The sequence below is a fragment of the Suncus etruscus genome, chromosome 6 (assembly GCF_024139225.1).
Source record: "Suncus etruscus isolate mSunEtr1 chromosome 6, mSunEtr1.pri.cur, whole genome shotgun sequence".
NCBI classification, from domain to species: Eukaryota; Metazoa; Chordata; class Mammalia; order Eulipotyphla; family Soricidae; genus Suncus; species Suncus etruscus.
Genome location: NC_064853.1, coordinates 102,473,307 through 102,489,219, shown reverse-complemented (window position 1 = coordinate 102,489,219; position 15,913 = coordinate 102,473,307). Strand labels below are relative to the sequence as shown.

Genomic DNA, 15,913 nt, shown 5'->3' with positions numbered 1-15,913 from the left:
TTGGGGCACCAGTACTAGAAATCTTTGGAATTGTAACTGCTTTTGTTGTTTTGAATCCATACCTGGTTGTTCAAAGGGCTAATTCCCTGCTCAGTGCTCAGAAATCACTTCTGGTGGGGCTCAAGGGACTATCTTGGGTGCCATTGGCTTGTGGTAGATATCCTTGACTATATTGAGTTTTAAAAGTTCCTTCCATTCCAATCTTAAGAAATTTGTTTATCATGAATGGGTGTTGGGCCTTACTGAATGCTTTCTCTGCATCTATTGATGTGATTATATGGTTTTTATTTTTTGTTGATATGGTGTATTATGTTGATTGATTTATATATGTTAAACTATCCTTGCATCCTGAAATGAAACCTACTTGGTCATGGTGTATGAGCTTTTTGATGAGGCCTTTGATCCTATTTGCTAGGATTTTGTTGAGAATCTGCATCTGTGTTCATCAGGAATATTGGCCTGTAGTTTTATTTCTATGCAGCATCTCTGTCTAGTTTTGGTATCAGGGTGATGTTAACTTCATAGAAATTATTTGGGAGTGTTTTTGTTTTTTTAATTTCCTGGAAGAGCCTGAAAAGGATTGGTAGTATTTTCTCTTGAAAGGTTTGAAGGAATTTGTTAGTGAATCTACATGAGCCTGGACTTTTGTTTTTGGGAAGTCTTGATTATTTTGATTAATTTCCTCAAGAGTGATAGGACTATTTAGATATGCTAGATCATCCTGACTCAACAGTTGAAGATTGTAAGAGTCCAAAAATGTATTCATTTCTTCCAGGTTCTTATGTTTTGTGGCATAGAGTTTCTCAAAGTAGTCTCTGATTACCCTTTGAATATCTGTTGTTCCTGTAGTGATCTCCCCTTTAACTTTGGGTAATTTAAATTCCTTTGATTTTGTTTGTAAGAAGTAACCTAAAATTTCCTAGGACACTAAGTCAAAAGGCATCACCTTTCGAAACTAACAAATGTCAATGAGTTGGACAGCCTCTAATATCCTCCCTCACATTCCCTCCTGTTTTAAGTTTTCATCCCCATGTGCTGGGCTTACCAAGATACCAGGACAGAGGGCAGTCACTGCCATCTGGAGGGCCATACCTATGGCAGAAACTGGGATCCCTCTCCCAGCACCCTGGTTGCCTCCTCTCCGTGAGTTTTAATCCATCTAGCCCTGGCACACATCTCCTTAAACTCCATTCTCCCTACACACACACACACACACACACACACACACACACACACACACACACACACACACACACATACATATACACAGTGGTCAAAGGAGTCCCAGCTCCTGGGTCAGAAGTATAAGAGCCTACCTATGTGATGGCAGATCCAGATCCAGATGGCACGTACCCGCTCCAGGTCACTGTGGGCCTCCTGGAGCAGGTCACTCACCAGTTCATCAAGACCACTCTTGACTGTCACCTGGAGGAAAGTAATGTGCTGTATCCTGGGGGACCCTGGGCCCTGCCACTGGCAGCCAGTGTGGCTCTTTCTCTAGGCAAAGTGGAGTATTGGGGGGGGGGCAAAAGCACCTGGCTGGGCTGAGGGAAACCCCAGGCAGAGGGTGCTGGACCAAATGGGTATGCTGGTTCATGAGCTAACTGTAGGCCTCATCTTTTTCTCTGAATTCCCAGGGGTGAGTCAGGTGGGCCCCTGGTTAAATGTGGCAGCCTCTGTTCATGGAGAGCAGCAGCCCTAGCTACCTACAGATGCAGCATAACCCCCATCAGAATTCTAGCAGTCCCTTTCTACAGGATTGGTCAAGCCACCTCACAAACTCATTTGGCTATAGCAAAGCTCTGTTTCAAAAGAACAATGTTGGAGGTGACACATTTCCTGGTTTCAAAACTTACTGCAAAGCAATGATAATGAAAACTGAATGGCACAGAGTTCACAAATAAGCCCTTATATCCATAGCCAATGGCTGTTGACAAGGATATGAGTACAAAAAGGAAGGAAGGAACAGTCTCTTTAACAAAGGGATAACTTCCCTCAGCTATCTCTGAATATCAGTGCCATCACTGATCATCTACTCTTTGGGGCCAGCCAGGTTTGTGTCTGGGAGGGAATAGGGAACCTCACATGCAAATGGAGCTGTCTTTATGGGTCTTTTCTTAGCCTTCTTCCAGGTCTCACTACTATTGCTGATCTACTGTCCCCTGAAGACAGTCAGGTCTATGTCTGAGTGGAAACAGGGAAACTCCTATTCTAATCCTCTCAACAAAGCATGAATGGGGCCTTCTTTCCAATCTTCCCTCAGTCTCCTTCTGGGTTCCAGTGCCATTACTGAAATTTCCCTCCTTCCCTTCAGCCCTCCTTTTCCCAAACTGAAGTCATTTCAATTTATATCATATAGTTCCTGATAGATTGTATCTAGCACTTCTTTCTCTTAGAAAATTTTACAGCCCAAAACCCAGCTGAACAAATCAATGAACCAGTATGTAATATTTTATCATATTTAGAAAACCTTACTAGTTTAGAAAAACCTCTAAAGAAGATATACTTTGGTGCCTGAGAGATAGCACAGCGGTGTTTGCCTTGCAAGCAGCTGATCCAGGACCTAAAGTGGTTGGTTCGAATCCTGGTATCCCATATGGTCCCCTGTGCCTGCCAGGAGCTATTTCTGAGCAGATAGCCAGGAGTAACCCCTGAGTGCCACCGGGTGTGGCCCAAAAACAAACAAACAAACAAAAAACAAAACAAAAAAGAAGATATACTTTGAGTTATCTTTCATACAAATAATTCACTTTTTTAAACATTCTAATACCCCAGCATTGGAAACCACTAAATGCAAAGATCAATGGGGAAGCTAAGGAAGACACTGACAGTAGGGGATACTGGAGAGAAATCTTGGCAAATTTCCAAGTCCACCCAATTGCCTGAACCTTACAGATGAGGACCTAAAGCAATACTTAATGGTTTAGCAATGGACATCAGGGAGTCAATAGCCTGAAAAATTAAAAAGATTATAGATGAACAATTTAACTAACTCAAAGAAGAATTCTTTTAGGAGATGAGATAATCCATACAAATGGAACTGAAGGAAGTAAAAAACATGTTAGCAAGCCATAATATAGAATTACACAGGTGGAGAATAGCATAGATGAACTTGAAGACAAATTACAAGTCAGCAGTGATAAAGAAGTCAAAAAAAAAGGAGAGTCAAATACTGGAAGAAAATATAAGTTACTTAACGAATAAGGACAAGAGAAATAATCTCCAAATTATAGGAATACTGGAAGGAGAAGAACACAGGAAATGGAAAGAACAGGCAATGAGGGAAATAATAGCAGAGAACTTCTCCACTCTTGGGAAAGAGGTTCCTCTACAAATCCAAGAGACAAAAAGTGTGCCAAAAAAAAAATAGACCCTAACAGAACATCACTAAGAACAACACTTGTAATCCAAATGGCAAAAAACAACAACAAAAAAAAAAAACAAAAAAAAAAAACAGAAGAAAAGCCTCAAGTATAAAGGAAAAACATAAGAAGCAAAGCATATCTTTTTCTACTTGAAACAATCCATGAAAAAATGAGTGGAATGACATATTTAAATTACTGAATTAAAGAAACTTTCAAACTAGTGTCCACTACCTAGCAAAAGTCTTTTACATGGGAGGGAGGATTAAAAACATTCTCAGACAAAAAAAAGAACTTGTAATATTTGCACTAACCAAACTGACCCCAATGAACTACTCAAAGAGCAATTACACAAACAAAATACCCAATTTTAACAACAACCCTACACAATATAATGGGACAACAGCTCTTTCTGTCAATAGTTTCCTTAAATGTCACTGGACTAAACTCTCCCATCAAAAGGCACAGAGTAGTAGGTTGGATGAGAAAACAAAACCAGACATCTGCTGCCTGCAGGAAACACACTTAAAAATTAAGGATAAAAACAGGCTCAGAGTAAAAGGATAAAAAACAATTATACAAGCCATTGGAAAACAAAACAAAACTAAACAAAAAGCTGGGACAGCCATATTCATATCAGACCAAACTGCATTCAACCTTAAGAAAGTACTAAGAGACAAAGATGGTCACTACTTATTGATCAGTGGAACAATAAACCAAGAAGTACTAACTCTGATCAACATCTATGCACTAAATGTAGACCCAGTAAAATATGTAAGAAGGCTTTTGCATACAAACTTAAAGAAACATATCGATGATAGTAATGGAAGATTTTGACACCCCATTATCACCACTAGAGAGATCCACTAGGGGGAACACCAGCAAAGACATAAGAGCCCTAACTGAGAAGCTAGAAGAATTAGGACTAATGGATGTATACAGGGCATTTCATCCTCAAAAAGCAGCATACACATTCTTCTCAAGTGCACATAGAACTTTCTCCAGGATAGATCACATTCTAGGACACAAGTTTAACCTACATAAAGTCACAAATATTAGAATTATACCAATCATCCTACAGATCACAATACCATAGCTATCAAGATTGACTGTAAAAAGATGTGGAGAAAATCTGACACCTGGAGACTAAACAACATGTTGCTCAACAATAGCTGGATCAAAGAGGAAATAAAAGAAGAAATAAAGAAGATTCCTTGAAACCAATGATAATGAAGAAAAAAAAAGCCAAAATCTATGGGACTCAGCAAAAGCAGTAATTATGAGGAAATTCATAGCAGTACAGGCCTACATTAGGAAAGAAGAAAATGACAAAATCAACAACCTAAAGAGACACCCTAAACATCCAAAAAACCAACAGCAATGAAACCCAAACACAAGTAGAAGAAAAGAAATAATAAAGAATAGAGCAAAAATCAACAATATAGAAACAAAAAAAACAATACAAAGAATTAATGAGACTAGGAGCTGGATTTTGAAAGAATAAAGAAGATAGACAAAGCACTGGCAAGACTCACAGTGATAAAAAGGGGAAATACTCAGATAAATAGGATCAGAATGAAAAGAGAGAGATAACAACAGAATCTCCAAGAAATCATGAGAGCTTATTATCAACAACTGTACTCAATTAAGCTAGAGAACCTAGAAGAAATGGATAGATTTCTGGAAAAAATATCATCTCTTGATACTTAATGAGGAGGAACTGGAAAACTTAAAGACAATTACAAATAAGAAAGTTGAAACTGTAATTAGGAAACTTTCCAAAAACAAAAGTCCAGGACCAATGAGTTTACAGGTGAATTTGATCAAGCACTCAGAGTAGAGTTACTACTGTTAATCCTTACTCTTCCAAAATATTGAAAATATGGAACCCCCCCCAAATACCTAAATCATGAAGCTAATTTGCTAATTCCCAAAGCTGACAAAGATACCACCAAAAAATAAAACTATTGACCAATATCACTAATGAATATAGATGCAAAAATCTTTAACAAAATCTTAGCAAACTGAATTCAACAATACATCAAAAAGATTATACATCATGACTAAGTGGGTTTCATCACAGGGATGCAAGATTGATTCCATATATGCAAATCAATCAACATCACACAATAAAAGAAAAGATAAAAATCATGTGTTCATATCAATTGATACAGAAAAAGCATTTGACAAAATCCAACACCCATTCATGATGAAAACCCACAGCAAAGTAGGTGTGAATGGAACCTTCCTCAAGATAGAAACAACTATCTATAAAAATCCCACAGCCAACATTATTATTAATGGTGAAAAACTGAAAGCATTTCCTCTAAGTTCTGGTATGAAGAAAGGATGCCCTCTATCTCTACTTTTATTTAACATAGTATTAGAAGTCCTAGCAATGGCAATCAGACAAGAGAAGGAAATCAAAGGAATTCAAATCAGAAAAGAGGATGTCAAAATATCTCTATTTGTAGATGACATGATGATATACATGAAAAACCCTAAAGTTATACATTGAAGACCCTAACGAGTCCAAAGAAAAGCTCCTAGAAACAATAAACCAATACAGTAAAGTAGCTAACTACAAAGTCAATACACAAAAGATAGTTGTATTCCTTTATACAAATAATGACTCAGAGGTGAAAGAGATAAAAAAGTCCATCCCATTTAAAATAGGCTCAAAAACTAACAAGTACCTAGAAATTAACCTAACAAGAGAGGTGAGAGACCTATATTGAGAAAATTTCAAAACACTTCAGAAAAAAAATGAAGAAGACCCAAGGAAATGGAAGAACATTTCATGCTCATGGATTGGCAGAATCAATATTATCAAAATAATCATTTTACCTAAACTACTATATAGATTCATTGCAATCCTTAATCAAATTCAGACAAACTTCTTCAAGGACTTGGAGCAATCAATTATAAAATTTATGTGGAGCCATAAAAAATATAGGATAGCAAAAGAAATACTGAAAAACAAGAAACTGGGAGGCATATCATTACCTAATTTGAAGCTCCACCAATAGCATGTTATTGGAACCAAGACAGAATTTCAGATCAATGGGTCAGAATAGAATATTCAATTACAAACCCCCAAGAATATGGTCAACTAATCTTTGACAAAGGAGCCAAGCATATAAACAAAGGCAGTTTCTTCAACAAATGGTGTTGGAACACTTGGATAACTATGTGTAAGAAATTAAAGATTTATTCATATCTTACACCTTACACAAAAGTCAATTCAAAATGGATTAAAGATCTTGAGTTTAGACCCAAATTTATAAAGTTCACTGAGGAAAACATAAGTTGAACATTCCAAGGCTTGGGCCTCAAAGAAGTCTTTGATGATGATAGGAGGCCAATGGCAAGAGTTATAGCATCAAACTTAAATAAATGGGACCACATCACGCTAAAAAAGTTTCTGTATGGCAAAAGAAACACGAACTAAAATTGGAAGGCAACTAAATGATTGGGAGAGAAATTTTGCACTAAATATATCTGATTTCTAGGATATACAAAGTACTCACAAAGTATTTACAAAGCTTAACTCCCCAAAACTCAAAAACCCCATCAAAAATGGGGAGAGGAGATGAACAGTCACTTCTTTGAGGAGGACCAACAGATGGCCAATAGACACATGAAAAAATGTTCATCATCACTTATCCTTAGGGATATCCAAATCAAGACAACACACAATGAAAGAACAATCTCTGTTGACAAAGATGTGGTGAGATAGGAATTCCCCTCAATTGCTGGTGGGAGTATTGCCTGATACAACCTCTATTGAAAACACTATGTAGGGTTCTCACAAAACTCAAAATAGAGCTGCCATATGACCCAGCAATCCTCTTTTGGGCATTTACCCCTGGGACAGAATAACATTCATCCAAAAGAATGTATGAACACTGCTATTCATTGCAGCACTCAGTGCAATAGCTAAGACTTGGAATCAACCTAGATGCCCAAAAACAGATGAGTGGATCATGAAGACGTAGAACATATAGACAATGGAATACTACATAGCTGTAAGGAATGATGCTGCCATCATGGAGTTTGTAGAACATGGTTTGATCTTGAAGATATTATGCTAAATGAAGTAAGTCTGAAAAAAGGATAACTACAGAATGATACCATTTATATGTGGTATTTAGAAGAACACGATGGTCTAATTGGTAGTTATCCTGAACACTATTAGCTCCAGAGTATATAGCAGGGAGAAGAGAAGCAACTTGGCCCAGGAAATGGAAAACCTTTACATCTGACTTGCTGGATTTTTATATTTTAAATGTTATTTTTTGTTTGTTTGTTTGTTTTTGGGCCACACCCGGTGGTGGTCAGGGGTTACTCCTAGTTCTGCATTCAGAAATCGCTCCTGGCAAGCTCGGAGGACCATTCTGACCAATCATTCCACCTGGATCATCTTTTCAACTGTAACCCATGGATTGACCCCCAGTGTCTATCTATGTGTGTGATGAGTGTATGTGTTGGCCACCTCAATTTCTGTCTAATGTAAGCTTGTAATATACATAATGTCTGTTTAAGTTGTATATTATCCTTCCCCCTGTTATATATAGCCCCTCTTTCCCCATTCACTTATCACTTTGCAAATCATTTTTAGCCCTTCACTCTCGCCCCTGGTCTGTTTTTACCCCCATTTAACCCTTTTTATTCTCAGTTCTTAACTCCTCAGGAATGGAATATTCCCCTCCCCCTCCCCCACCCGGCTGCCATCTAGCTCCCAAAGCAAAAAGAGAAATCCCTAGCCTACCTTGCCTCAGCTCGAGAAGAAGCTACTACCGTCACTGCTGCTGATTTATTCTTATTGGCCCCTTTTCCTCCCACATTCCTTCACTTTGGACTGTTGCTCACTATCAGATTCAGTTTCTGAGAAGCACCAAGCTAGAGGACATTTCCTGATATGTGATTGCTGGGAGCCATTTTTCAGACTCCACAAGACCAGTTTACAGGCTGAAGTTGTGTTCCGGAATCTATACCCCTCCAGACTATTTCAAAAGACTTAAAGAAGACATGTGTATTTCCTTAGAATATTTCTTTAGATATATTTCCTTAATAGGTATAATTCTTTTTATCTATTTCCTTATGTAGTGGCAGTTTTCCCCATTCCTTTTTTTTTGGGATCTGTTTAGTAGGAAATTCTAGTAGATACCGTAAGTTTCTCTTGAGTTCTGAGTTCATGTTATTACCAGGTATTGGGATTGTTTAGCTTGTTATTTTTTACCCCCATATGCACAATACACTATGTGGCATTGTTCCTTTTTCCATAGGCATATTAAAATGGGGGGAAATCTTACATGTGCAAACAAGTTATTATATAATAGGGATAGAAACACATACATTTTATATTGCAGTGGGTCTTACACCCTAAACACTTGTCATAGAGATTTGGCTTAGACTTGAGACAATTGAACTTTGGTCATTCACCCTGAACCTTGGATCCCATCTATGGAACCAGCACAATTTTCCACATCAGTACCAGGCACCAACTTCTGTCAGGGAAGGCCCAAATGCTTCCCTGACATCAACTTGCTCCAGAGTGGGTTCAGATGACACCCTGACAACTTGGTAACAGCAACAATCTGCTTTTAGGGCAGGGTTCTATGTATTACCACTTAATGGTGAGATGAAAGCAGAAGATGCTCTTAGTCATCCTAACTTCAACATAAGATCTGTACCAAAAACAAGGCTCTCTTAACTACAGAAAACTGACCTCAACAACCAGGATTGTGAAGAACTTTTACTGGGACCATAGAGAAAGACTTTGGGATTAGATAACTTAGTATGCCCGAAGCCTGTAGTTGGTCTTATGCCAGGCTGCTTCATGGATGAGTTCTCCCTGTTTTTAGTCCAAAGGTTTTTTGCTTTCTATTTTCCCTATATTTTGCTGTGCCTATGCAAGAAACAAATAAAAAATCTGCCACAAATACACACCTTTTTATTGTATTTTTTAATCTCATTTCTTTTAAATTGGGGCTCCTGTTTTTTTCATAGGATCTTGGAACATGGGTGACTTTATTTTACCACATATTCCACATTTTTTCTATAAAACTAAAAAAAAAAAGAAATAGAGGAAGTTTGGGGTCCAGGGGCCAAATGGTCTTGGATGCTTTGGCAGGGAAATAAATAAGGGCAGAACTAAAAATCCAAGTCAAAGTCAACAATAATAGAATCAAGGGACCTAAACTTTAACAATCTAAATGTAAAGGGACCTATTATACTGGCAGGCCAGGGGGAAAAGGGTGATGGTATAGGATGCACTCTGGGTTTATTGGTGGAGGAAGGTTGACACTGGTGGTGCGTAGGGCCCTGACTCATTGTATGCCTGAAATTCAACTATGAAGTACTCTGTAGATCACAATTGTTTCAATAAAATAAAATAAAAATACCAACAACAAAGGAATAGAAACTGGGTGATCAATGCAGAAGGATGAAGTTGGAGATTCTTTCCTCATAACATGTTCAAAAATTAACTCCAAAATGATCAGAGGCCTATGTTTAAGAGCTTAATTAATAACATTAATTTAACTGTTAAATTAATTAATAAAATTAAGCTCTTGGTAGAAAACGTAGGGGGTAAATTCCACCACCTTGGATTTGGGATTTGGCAAGTAATTTTATAATTTGATGTTAAAAGCAGAAGTTGTAGAAGTAAAAGACACTAGCTGATCACAAAACAAACCAGTCCTGTGCATCAATAGATAATTATTTTTGTTTTGATTTTGGGCCACACCCAGCAGTACTTAAGGGTTCCTCTGCACTCTGCACTCAGAATAACTCCTGATAGGCTCAGGGGACCATATGAGAGGCAGGGGATAGAACCTTGTTGGCCATGTACAAGGCAAGCACCCTACCTGCTGAACTATCTTTCTAGCCCAAACAGACACTGTTAAGAAAGTGAAGAGATAACTTACAGGAGAAGAAAAAAATATTTGCCAATCTCATATCTGTTAGGTTATTAATCTCCAGAATATTTAAAGAGAACCTACAATTCAGCAATAAAAGACTAATAACCTGTTTTTAAAATGGCCAAGGAACTACAAGAGTTATTTTCCCAAAGACACATAATGGCCAATAAACACTTGAAAAGGTGCTTCATGGAACATTATTAGTCACAAGGGAAATGCAAATCAAAACCACAAAGAACTATCTCTTCCCACCTGTAGGCTGGCTACAAAGGTGAACAATAAATAACATGTGCTGGCCAGAAAGTAAGGAGTGGAAACCCTCTCACAGGGCTGGTGGGACGGGAAGGCATGAAGCTGCTGTGGAAAGCAATCTGGTGGGTCTTTCAAAAGTTAAACTTGGGAATACTCCATGAGCCAGTAATCCCACTCTTAAGTAAGTACCTACAGGAACGAAAAGAGGTATTCAAATGGGTACTTGTTTGCCAATGTTCCTTTACCTCCTTTCCAATAGCCACAAGGTGGGAAGCAGTGCATATGTCCAACACAGATGAAGGAACCAACAAAATACCATTTATCCATATGGGGGATGTTGTTTATGAAAGTTCAGAAACCTGCCACAAAGGGGTGTGCCTTAAAACCATGATGCTGGGCCCGGAGAGATAGCACAGCGGCGTTTGCCTTGCAAGCAGCCGATCCAGGACCAAAAGGTGGTTGGTTCGAGTCCCGGTGTCCCATATGGTCCCCCGTGCCTGCCAGGAGCTATTTCTGAGCAGAGAGCCAGGAGTAACCCCTGAGCACCGCCGGGTGTGACCCCAAAACAAAACAAACAAACAAAAAAAACCATGATGCTAAGTGAAAAAAGCCAGATGCAAATGGACGCATTATATGAAATATCTCAACTAGGCAACATTGCAAAGTAGATTAGAGGTCACTAGATTAGAGGTCACTGGGGGAGGGGAATATGGAATTATGGTTTAATGGGGGCAGAGTTTCTATTTGTGGAAATGAAAACATTTTGCAAACAGATGGTTATACAACACTGTGGATATAATTAATGCTGTTGAGTTGTACATGAGTTGTAAAATGATTAAAATTGCATATTTTGTGGTTTATTATTTTTTTAAATAGAAAAGGTTTATTCAACTAAATAGTACTATGGAATTACAAACTTTTAAATATTCACAGTAAAACTTGTAAAAAAACTTTGATAATAAAAGTGAAATATTTCATTAGATGAATGAATAATAATAACCTTTTCTTGACCACCAAGGATGAATCTCTCAGAAGAAATTTTTGTTATATAGTCTATCTGTATTAATCAAGCACACACAAAAGTACAAATCTGAGGTTTTTTAGCGGTCCTCAAGAGGAAATAAAGTTGGGCTGTTTCTGGAAAGGTGACCCTAAGCATCATCAATTTCTTAGAGAAATGGGCCATTGGTTCCAATTTCAGCAATGCTGCTCTACTCCACATAATACCCCCATCCTGCCCAGCCCTCTTTGTTCTGTCCTGGAACTTTGCCACCACTCACACCTGACTCTAGGCCTCTCTTGGGCAATGAAAAGATCGTAGGTCCCTCTGGTTTCTCCCACCAGTTATTTGCTCCCACCACCTTTCCCTTTAATCTTACAGTATACCCTCGACCGGTGATACCTAGACTTAGTTCCTACCTTCATCACTGACTTCTGGCTCAGAGTATAATTAGCAACTGGCTGTTCTTTCTGTAGACCCTCCTGACACACCTATGCCCCTTCCACTCCTTTCTACAGATATCCTGGTCTCAGGTTAGGTGAGGCCCAGGCAGGGTTCCTGTGAGTGGTGGCCCTCATGTTCCTGTTTTGTTCCCTCTGCTCCACCCTGCTTGCAGTGGCCTCAGGGGACAATCTTTCTCCAACATATTCTCCATTCCTCACCCATAATACTGTCTCCTTAAATAATGCCCCATCAATTGGCTGCTTTTGGCCTGGCTCCTGTTTACACTTTGCTCAGAGACAGGTTGAGGTCCTTGCTATCATCTGAAGCATCTGTGCTGAAGCCTGACCATGGGCCACGGGCCACCTGCTATGAGGACAGAGAGCAGGGTCTCAGCACTCTAATCCCCTTCACCCATGTCCTGTCACAATTCTTCCAAGGGCAGTTTGTGCTTTGCCTCTCCCTGACTCTCTAGACTCACCAGTTCAGCCGCCTCCATTTCCTGGCACCTACCTCTGTGCCACACTCAGTAGGTGCAAAGACAAGAACATTGCATTGCTGCCCTAACTTCAGCACAGCTGTGGCTCCTCCATCCTGTGTTCCAGACCATGGAGGAGACACCTGCCTGGTCACCACACTCCATGTTCCTCAGCTTTTGTCACTGCTCTCCTAGTTGCCCTGCCTGGGCCTTGAGGCAGCCTGGCAGCTCCATGCCTCAGACAGTCATAAAAGCTCTATCTCCCTCTTTAGGAGCTCATGCTGGTAGGCTCAGCAGCACCCCGGCAGTGCAGGGGAGACAGAGAGTTCTGGCCCCAGAGGCTGGTATGGGGCAGCTGTGTGGATGTGGTGTCAGAATGGCCTTGGCTTCTCAGCCCGATCTCCAGATAGCCTGGCAAGGCCTTAGCTATTCCTGCAGAGCCTTCCTGATACTCCAAGCTGAGGGGCTGGTGGGATTTGGCTCTCCAGGACTGACTTGCTTACCTGTGCTGCATAAGTGTCCAGTTTCTCAAACTGCTGCAGGTCCAAAGTCAGGGATTTCAGGCTAGACCGATCCCAGGGGTAGACTGGAAACAGGGAGAGATGTATGGTTAGCAGTGAAGCTCTGCACCTATGGAACCAGCCTTGGTGTCTTTTTTTTTGGGGGGGGGGGTATGATAACCCACCTGCACTTTGATCCCAAAGTGTGAGATTTGAGCTCTGATGGTGCTACCTCCCTTGGCATACTTTGGACACATCATTTTGGAAACTTTGGCAGCGTCTCTAGTTCATCAGGAGACTTATAGGAACCCTTGGTCTGTCTGTAGAACCCATATGGGTTGGGGGGTGAATTGAGCTCAGACAGGCTTGACCCCACAAGTACCCCAAGTGTGTTGAGTCGGAAGACTTTGGTGACAATGTGGAGGCTCTTGAGGAAGACTGCATATAGCCAGACTCAACTGTGGGCTCATAATCAGTATTAGGGTAGTAGATAGAAGGTCCCGTCTCCTTCTGGTATGGAATCCAGCCAGGACAGCTCCCTGGCTCTGGGCACTTAACACCAGACTCAAATTAGTGAGCATGTGGTGATGGAGGGAGGATGGAGTAGGCAGGACCACCCCCCTTTGCCACACCCTGTGCCTGGCATTTCCAGTATCTACTTTCTGTCCTTTTACCAGCCCCAGGATACTTTGTGGCCTCCCTTATTCAGCCTCTCCTGCAAACCACATCACTACGCCTCATTCAGTTAGGGGGTCCTACTCCCCATCACTTAAGTCATTGCTCCTCTGCTGTGTGGCCCACATGGCCCTGCTTTCAGGCTCCCTAAAGAGGTGGCCTCTGCAGAACACCCCCACTTCTCAAAGCCTTCCCCCTCCATGGAATCTGGCTCAGGCTTTCTCTGACAAGGTCCATTAGGGGATCCAAGCAGACAGGAAGTGGGCCCAGGCAGCCAAGTTTCCGATCGACAGGTCTGCTGAAGACTCACCTGCCTCCTTTTAAGAGTAGGATAGACAATGGGAATGGGATGGAGAACCCCTGCCCTGATTCTCCCTTTTATTATTTTCAATTGCAATATCTGAATGTTAAAAGACTGGTATAAGGGAGTAGAGTGGTGGTCTAAGCATTAAGATGCTTGAATTCTGAGCATTGCATGTCCAATGAATATCTCTGGGTGTAGTTAATGTGGACCTGCCTGATCTCTGCCCAGGGACTCTGGGTTATCCCCAACACTGCACATCTTAGGGCCCTTGCATTGAGCTGCAAGCCCAGCTGACTGAGAGAATTCCTAGTAGGGGACCCCATGCCTTCTGAACATTACTTGGGAGGTCCCCCAAGTACCCATCATGATTTGTGCCTCATTAAACTTATCTTCTGAATAGATAATATATGACCAAAGTATGAATTAGCACGAATGTGTCTAAAATGCTAGTGGCTTGAATAAAATCCCTTCAGTTTTAAAACAAAACAATAGGTAGAAATGTCAAGCCACCCCAGACTAAGAGGACATCTGCTCTACTGAGAAATTGAGGCTCAACATGGCCTGGGAGAGAGAAAAGCAGATTTTAAGCCTAGGCCTCCATCCCTACCTTAGGGTGTTTCCTCTGACTTCTGTCCTGCTGTCAGTATAGTTTTGAGTTCTGTTTTGAATGTTTCCTCTCACAGAATGTTTTGGTATTGGGGTATTATTAGTGTTTGAGCTCTGGGGTCACATTTGCCATTTGAGTTCTTTACTTCTTTGCTCTCCCTTCTTCTCTTCAAAGAGCAAATGGCCCCAGACTCCCAATTCTGTGCCTTAGGGAGATATTTTTAAGGCCTACAATTGGCTTCTGAGACAAAACCAACTTGCCTTAGCAGATCCAAGAAAACCTGTAACTCACCATGGGCATCTTTTGTTCCAGGCTGCCGGGCTCTTGTGTTTCCATTTTTATCACCATGTAAACCTAGGTTATCCCAAAGGACAGAGTAGAGAGACTTTAGAAAAAAGAGTGATGCAAGCACAAATGTCTGTCATGGTGTCCCTCCTCTGCACAGCTTCTGTCCCACCTACCACTGTCAGACTTGCCCTGGACTTCTTGGGGAGCAGAGGAAGGACTGGGAGTCAAGGAAGGATGACAGGAAAGAACATAAAGTTGGGGAAGCTATTTCATGAACACATTGAATTATTCATTGATGCTGGCCAGGCCTTGATGCTTCCACCCTCAGGGATTTTTTGTGCCATCTTGGTACACTCCAGGAAACATTTGCAAGTTCATGGCTACATGACTCCTGGTCAAGAATTGACAATGGCAGCATGATAGTGGGAAAAGGTGAGTCAAGAGATTTGGGCAAAGGGAAGGGAAACCACACCCAGCAATGTTCACCACTCCTAATCTGTGCTCAAGTGACCGGGTGAAAGGAAAGTGAACCAAGGATGGCCATATGCAAGGCAAGTGCTTTAAATCCTGCACTACTTCTCTGCTCTTAGAAATTATTGAATGATTCTTTGGGAAGGTTCAAAGGGGAATAGATCTTATGAATTCAGGACTGTAGGTGATCCCAGTAGTGATTAGAGGTTACAGAAAACTGGAGAGGAACTTTCTTTGCAGCTGTAGAAGCAGGTGAGGAAGATTCGAGGCTCTGAAGGAACATGCAGAGGGGTTTCTCCTCTGCAGATCACTGTAGGCCATAGCAGGTTGAATGCTGTACAATGTTCCAGGCCTCTTTGAGAAACTGCAGCCCTTCACTGCTTGCCCTGAATCTTGCTTCTGACCCTGAAATGGGGCTTCACAATGATAATTGTATTTCGTGGGCCCTTCCCACAGCTTCTGCTTTGGATTCACCTTCATATTTAGCCTTCTCACACTCCTCTAAAGGCTATAGAATTCATGATTTTATTTTATAATTGAGGTGTGACCTCAATAGTTGAGGACCTACCCTGGATTAAACTACTAGGTGAAGAGTTGTACCCAGGGCCC

At 40.8% G+C, this 15,913-nt stretch overlaps 1 protein-coding gene across 3 annotated transcripts in view; it reads right to left on the bottom strand.

Moving 5' to 3' along the window:
• Positions 1–15,913, bottom strand: part of KY (kyphoscoliosis peptidase) — a 43,710-nt gene that overhangs the window by 11,700 nt on the left and 16,097 nt on the right. For 2 of the 3 annotated variants that reach the window (XM_049775958.1, XM_049775959.1), the window contains 3 exons: positions 14,837–14,899; positions 12,963–13,045; positions 1,317–1,425 (listed from right to left, as the gene is read on the bottom strand). In XM_049775958.1, coding sequence (XP_049631915.1) covers positions 1,317–1,425; positions 12,963–13,045; positions 14,837–14,899 — 255 coding nt within the window. Of the gene's footprint in view, positions 1–1,316; positions 1,426–12,962; positions 13,046–14,836; positions 14,909–15,913 lie in introns of all 3 variants that reach the window. The other variant, XM_049775960.1, reaches the window with a different exon arrangement.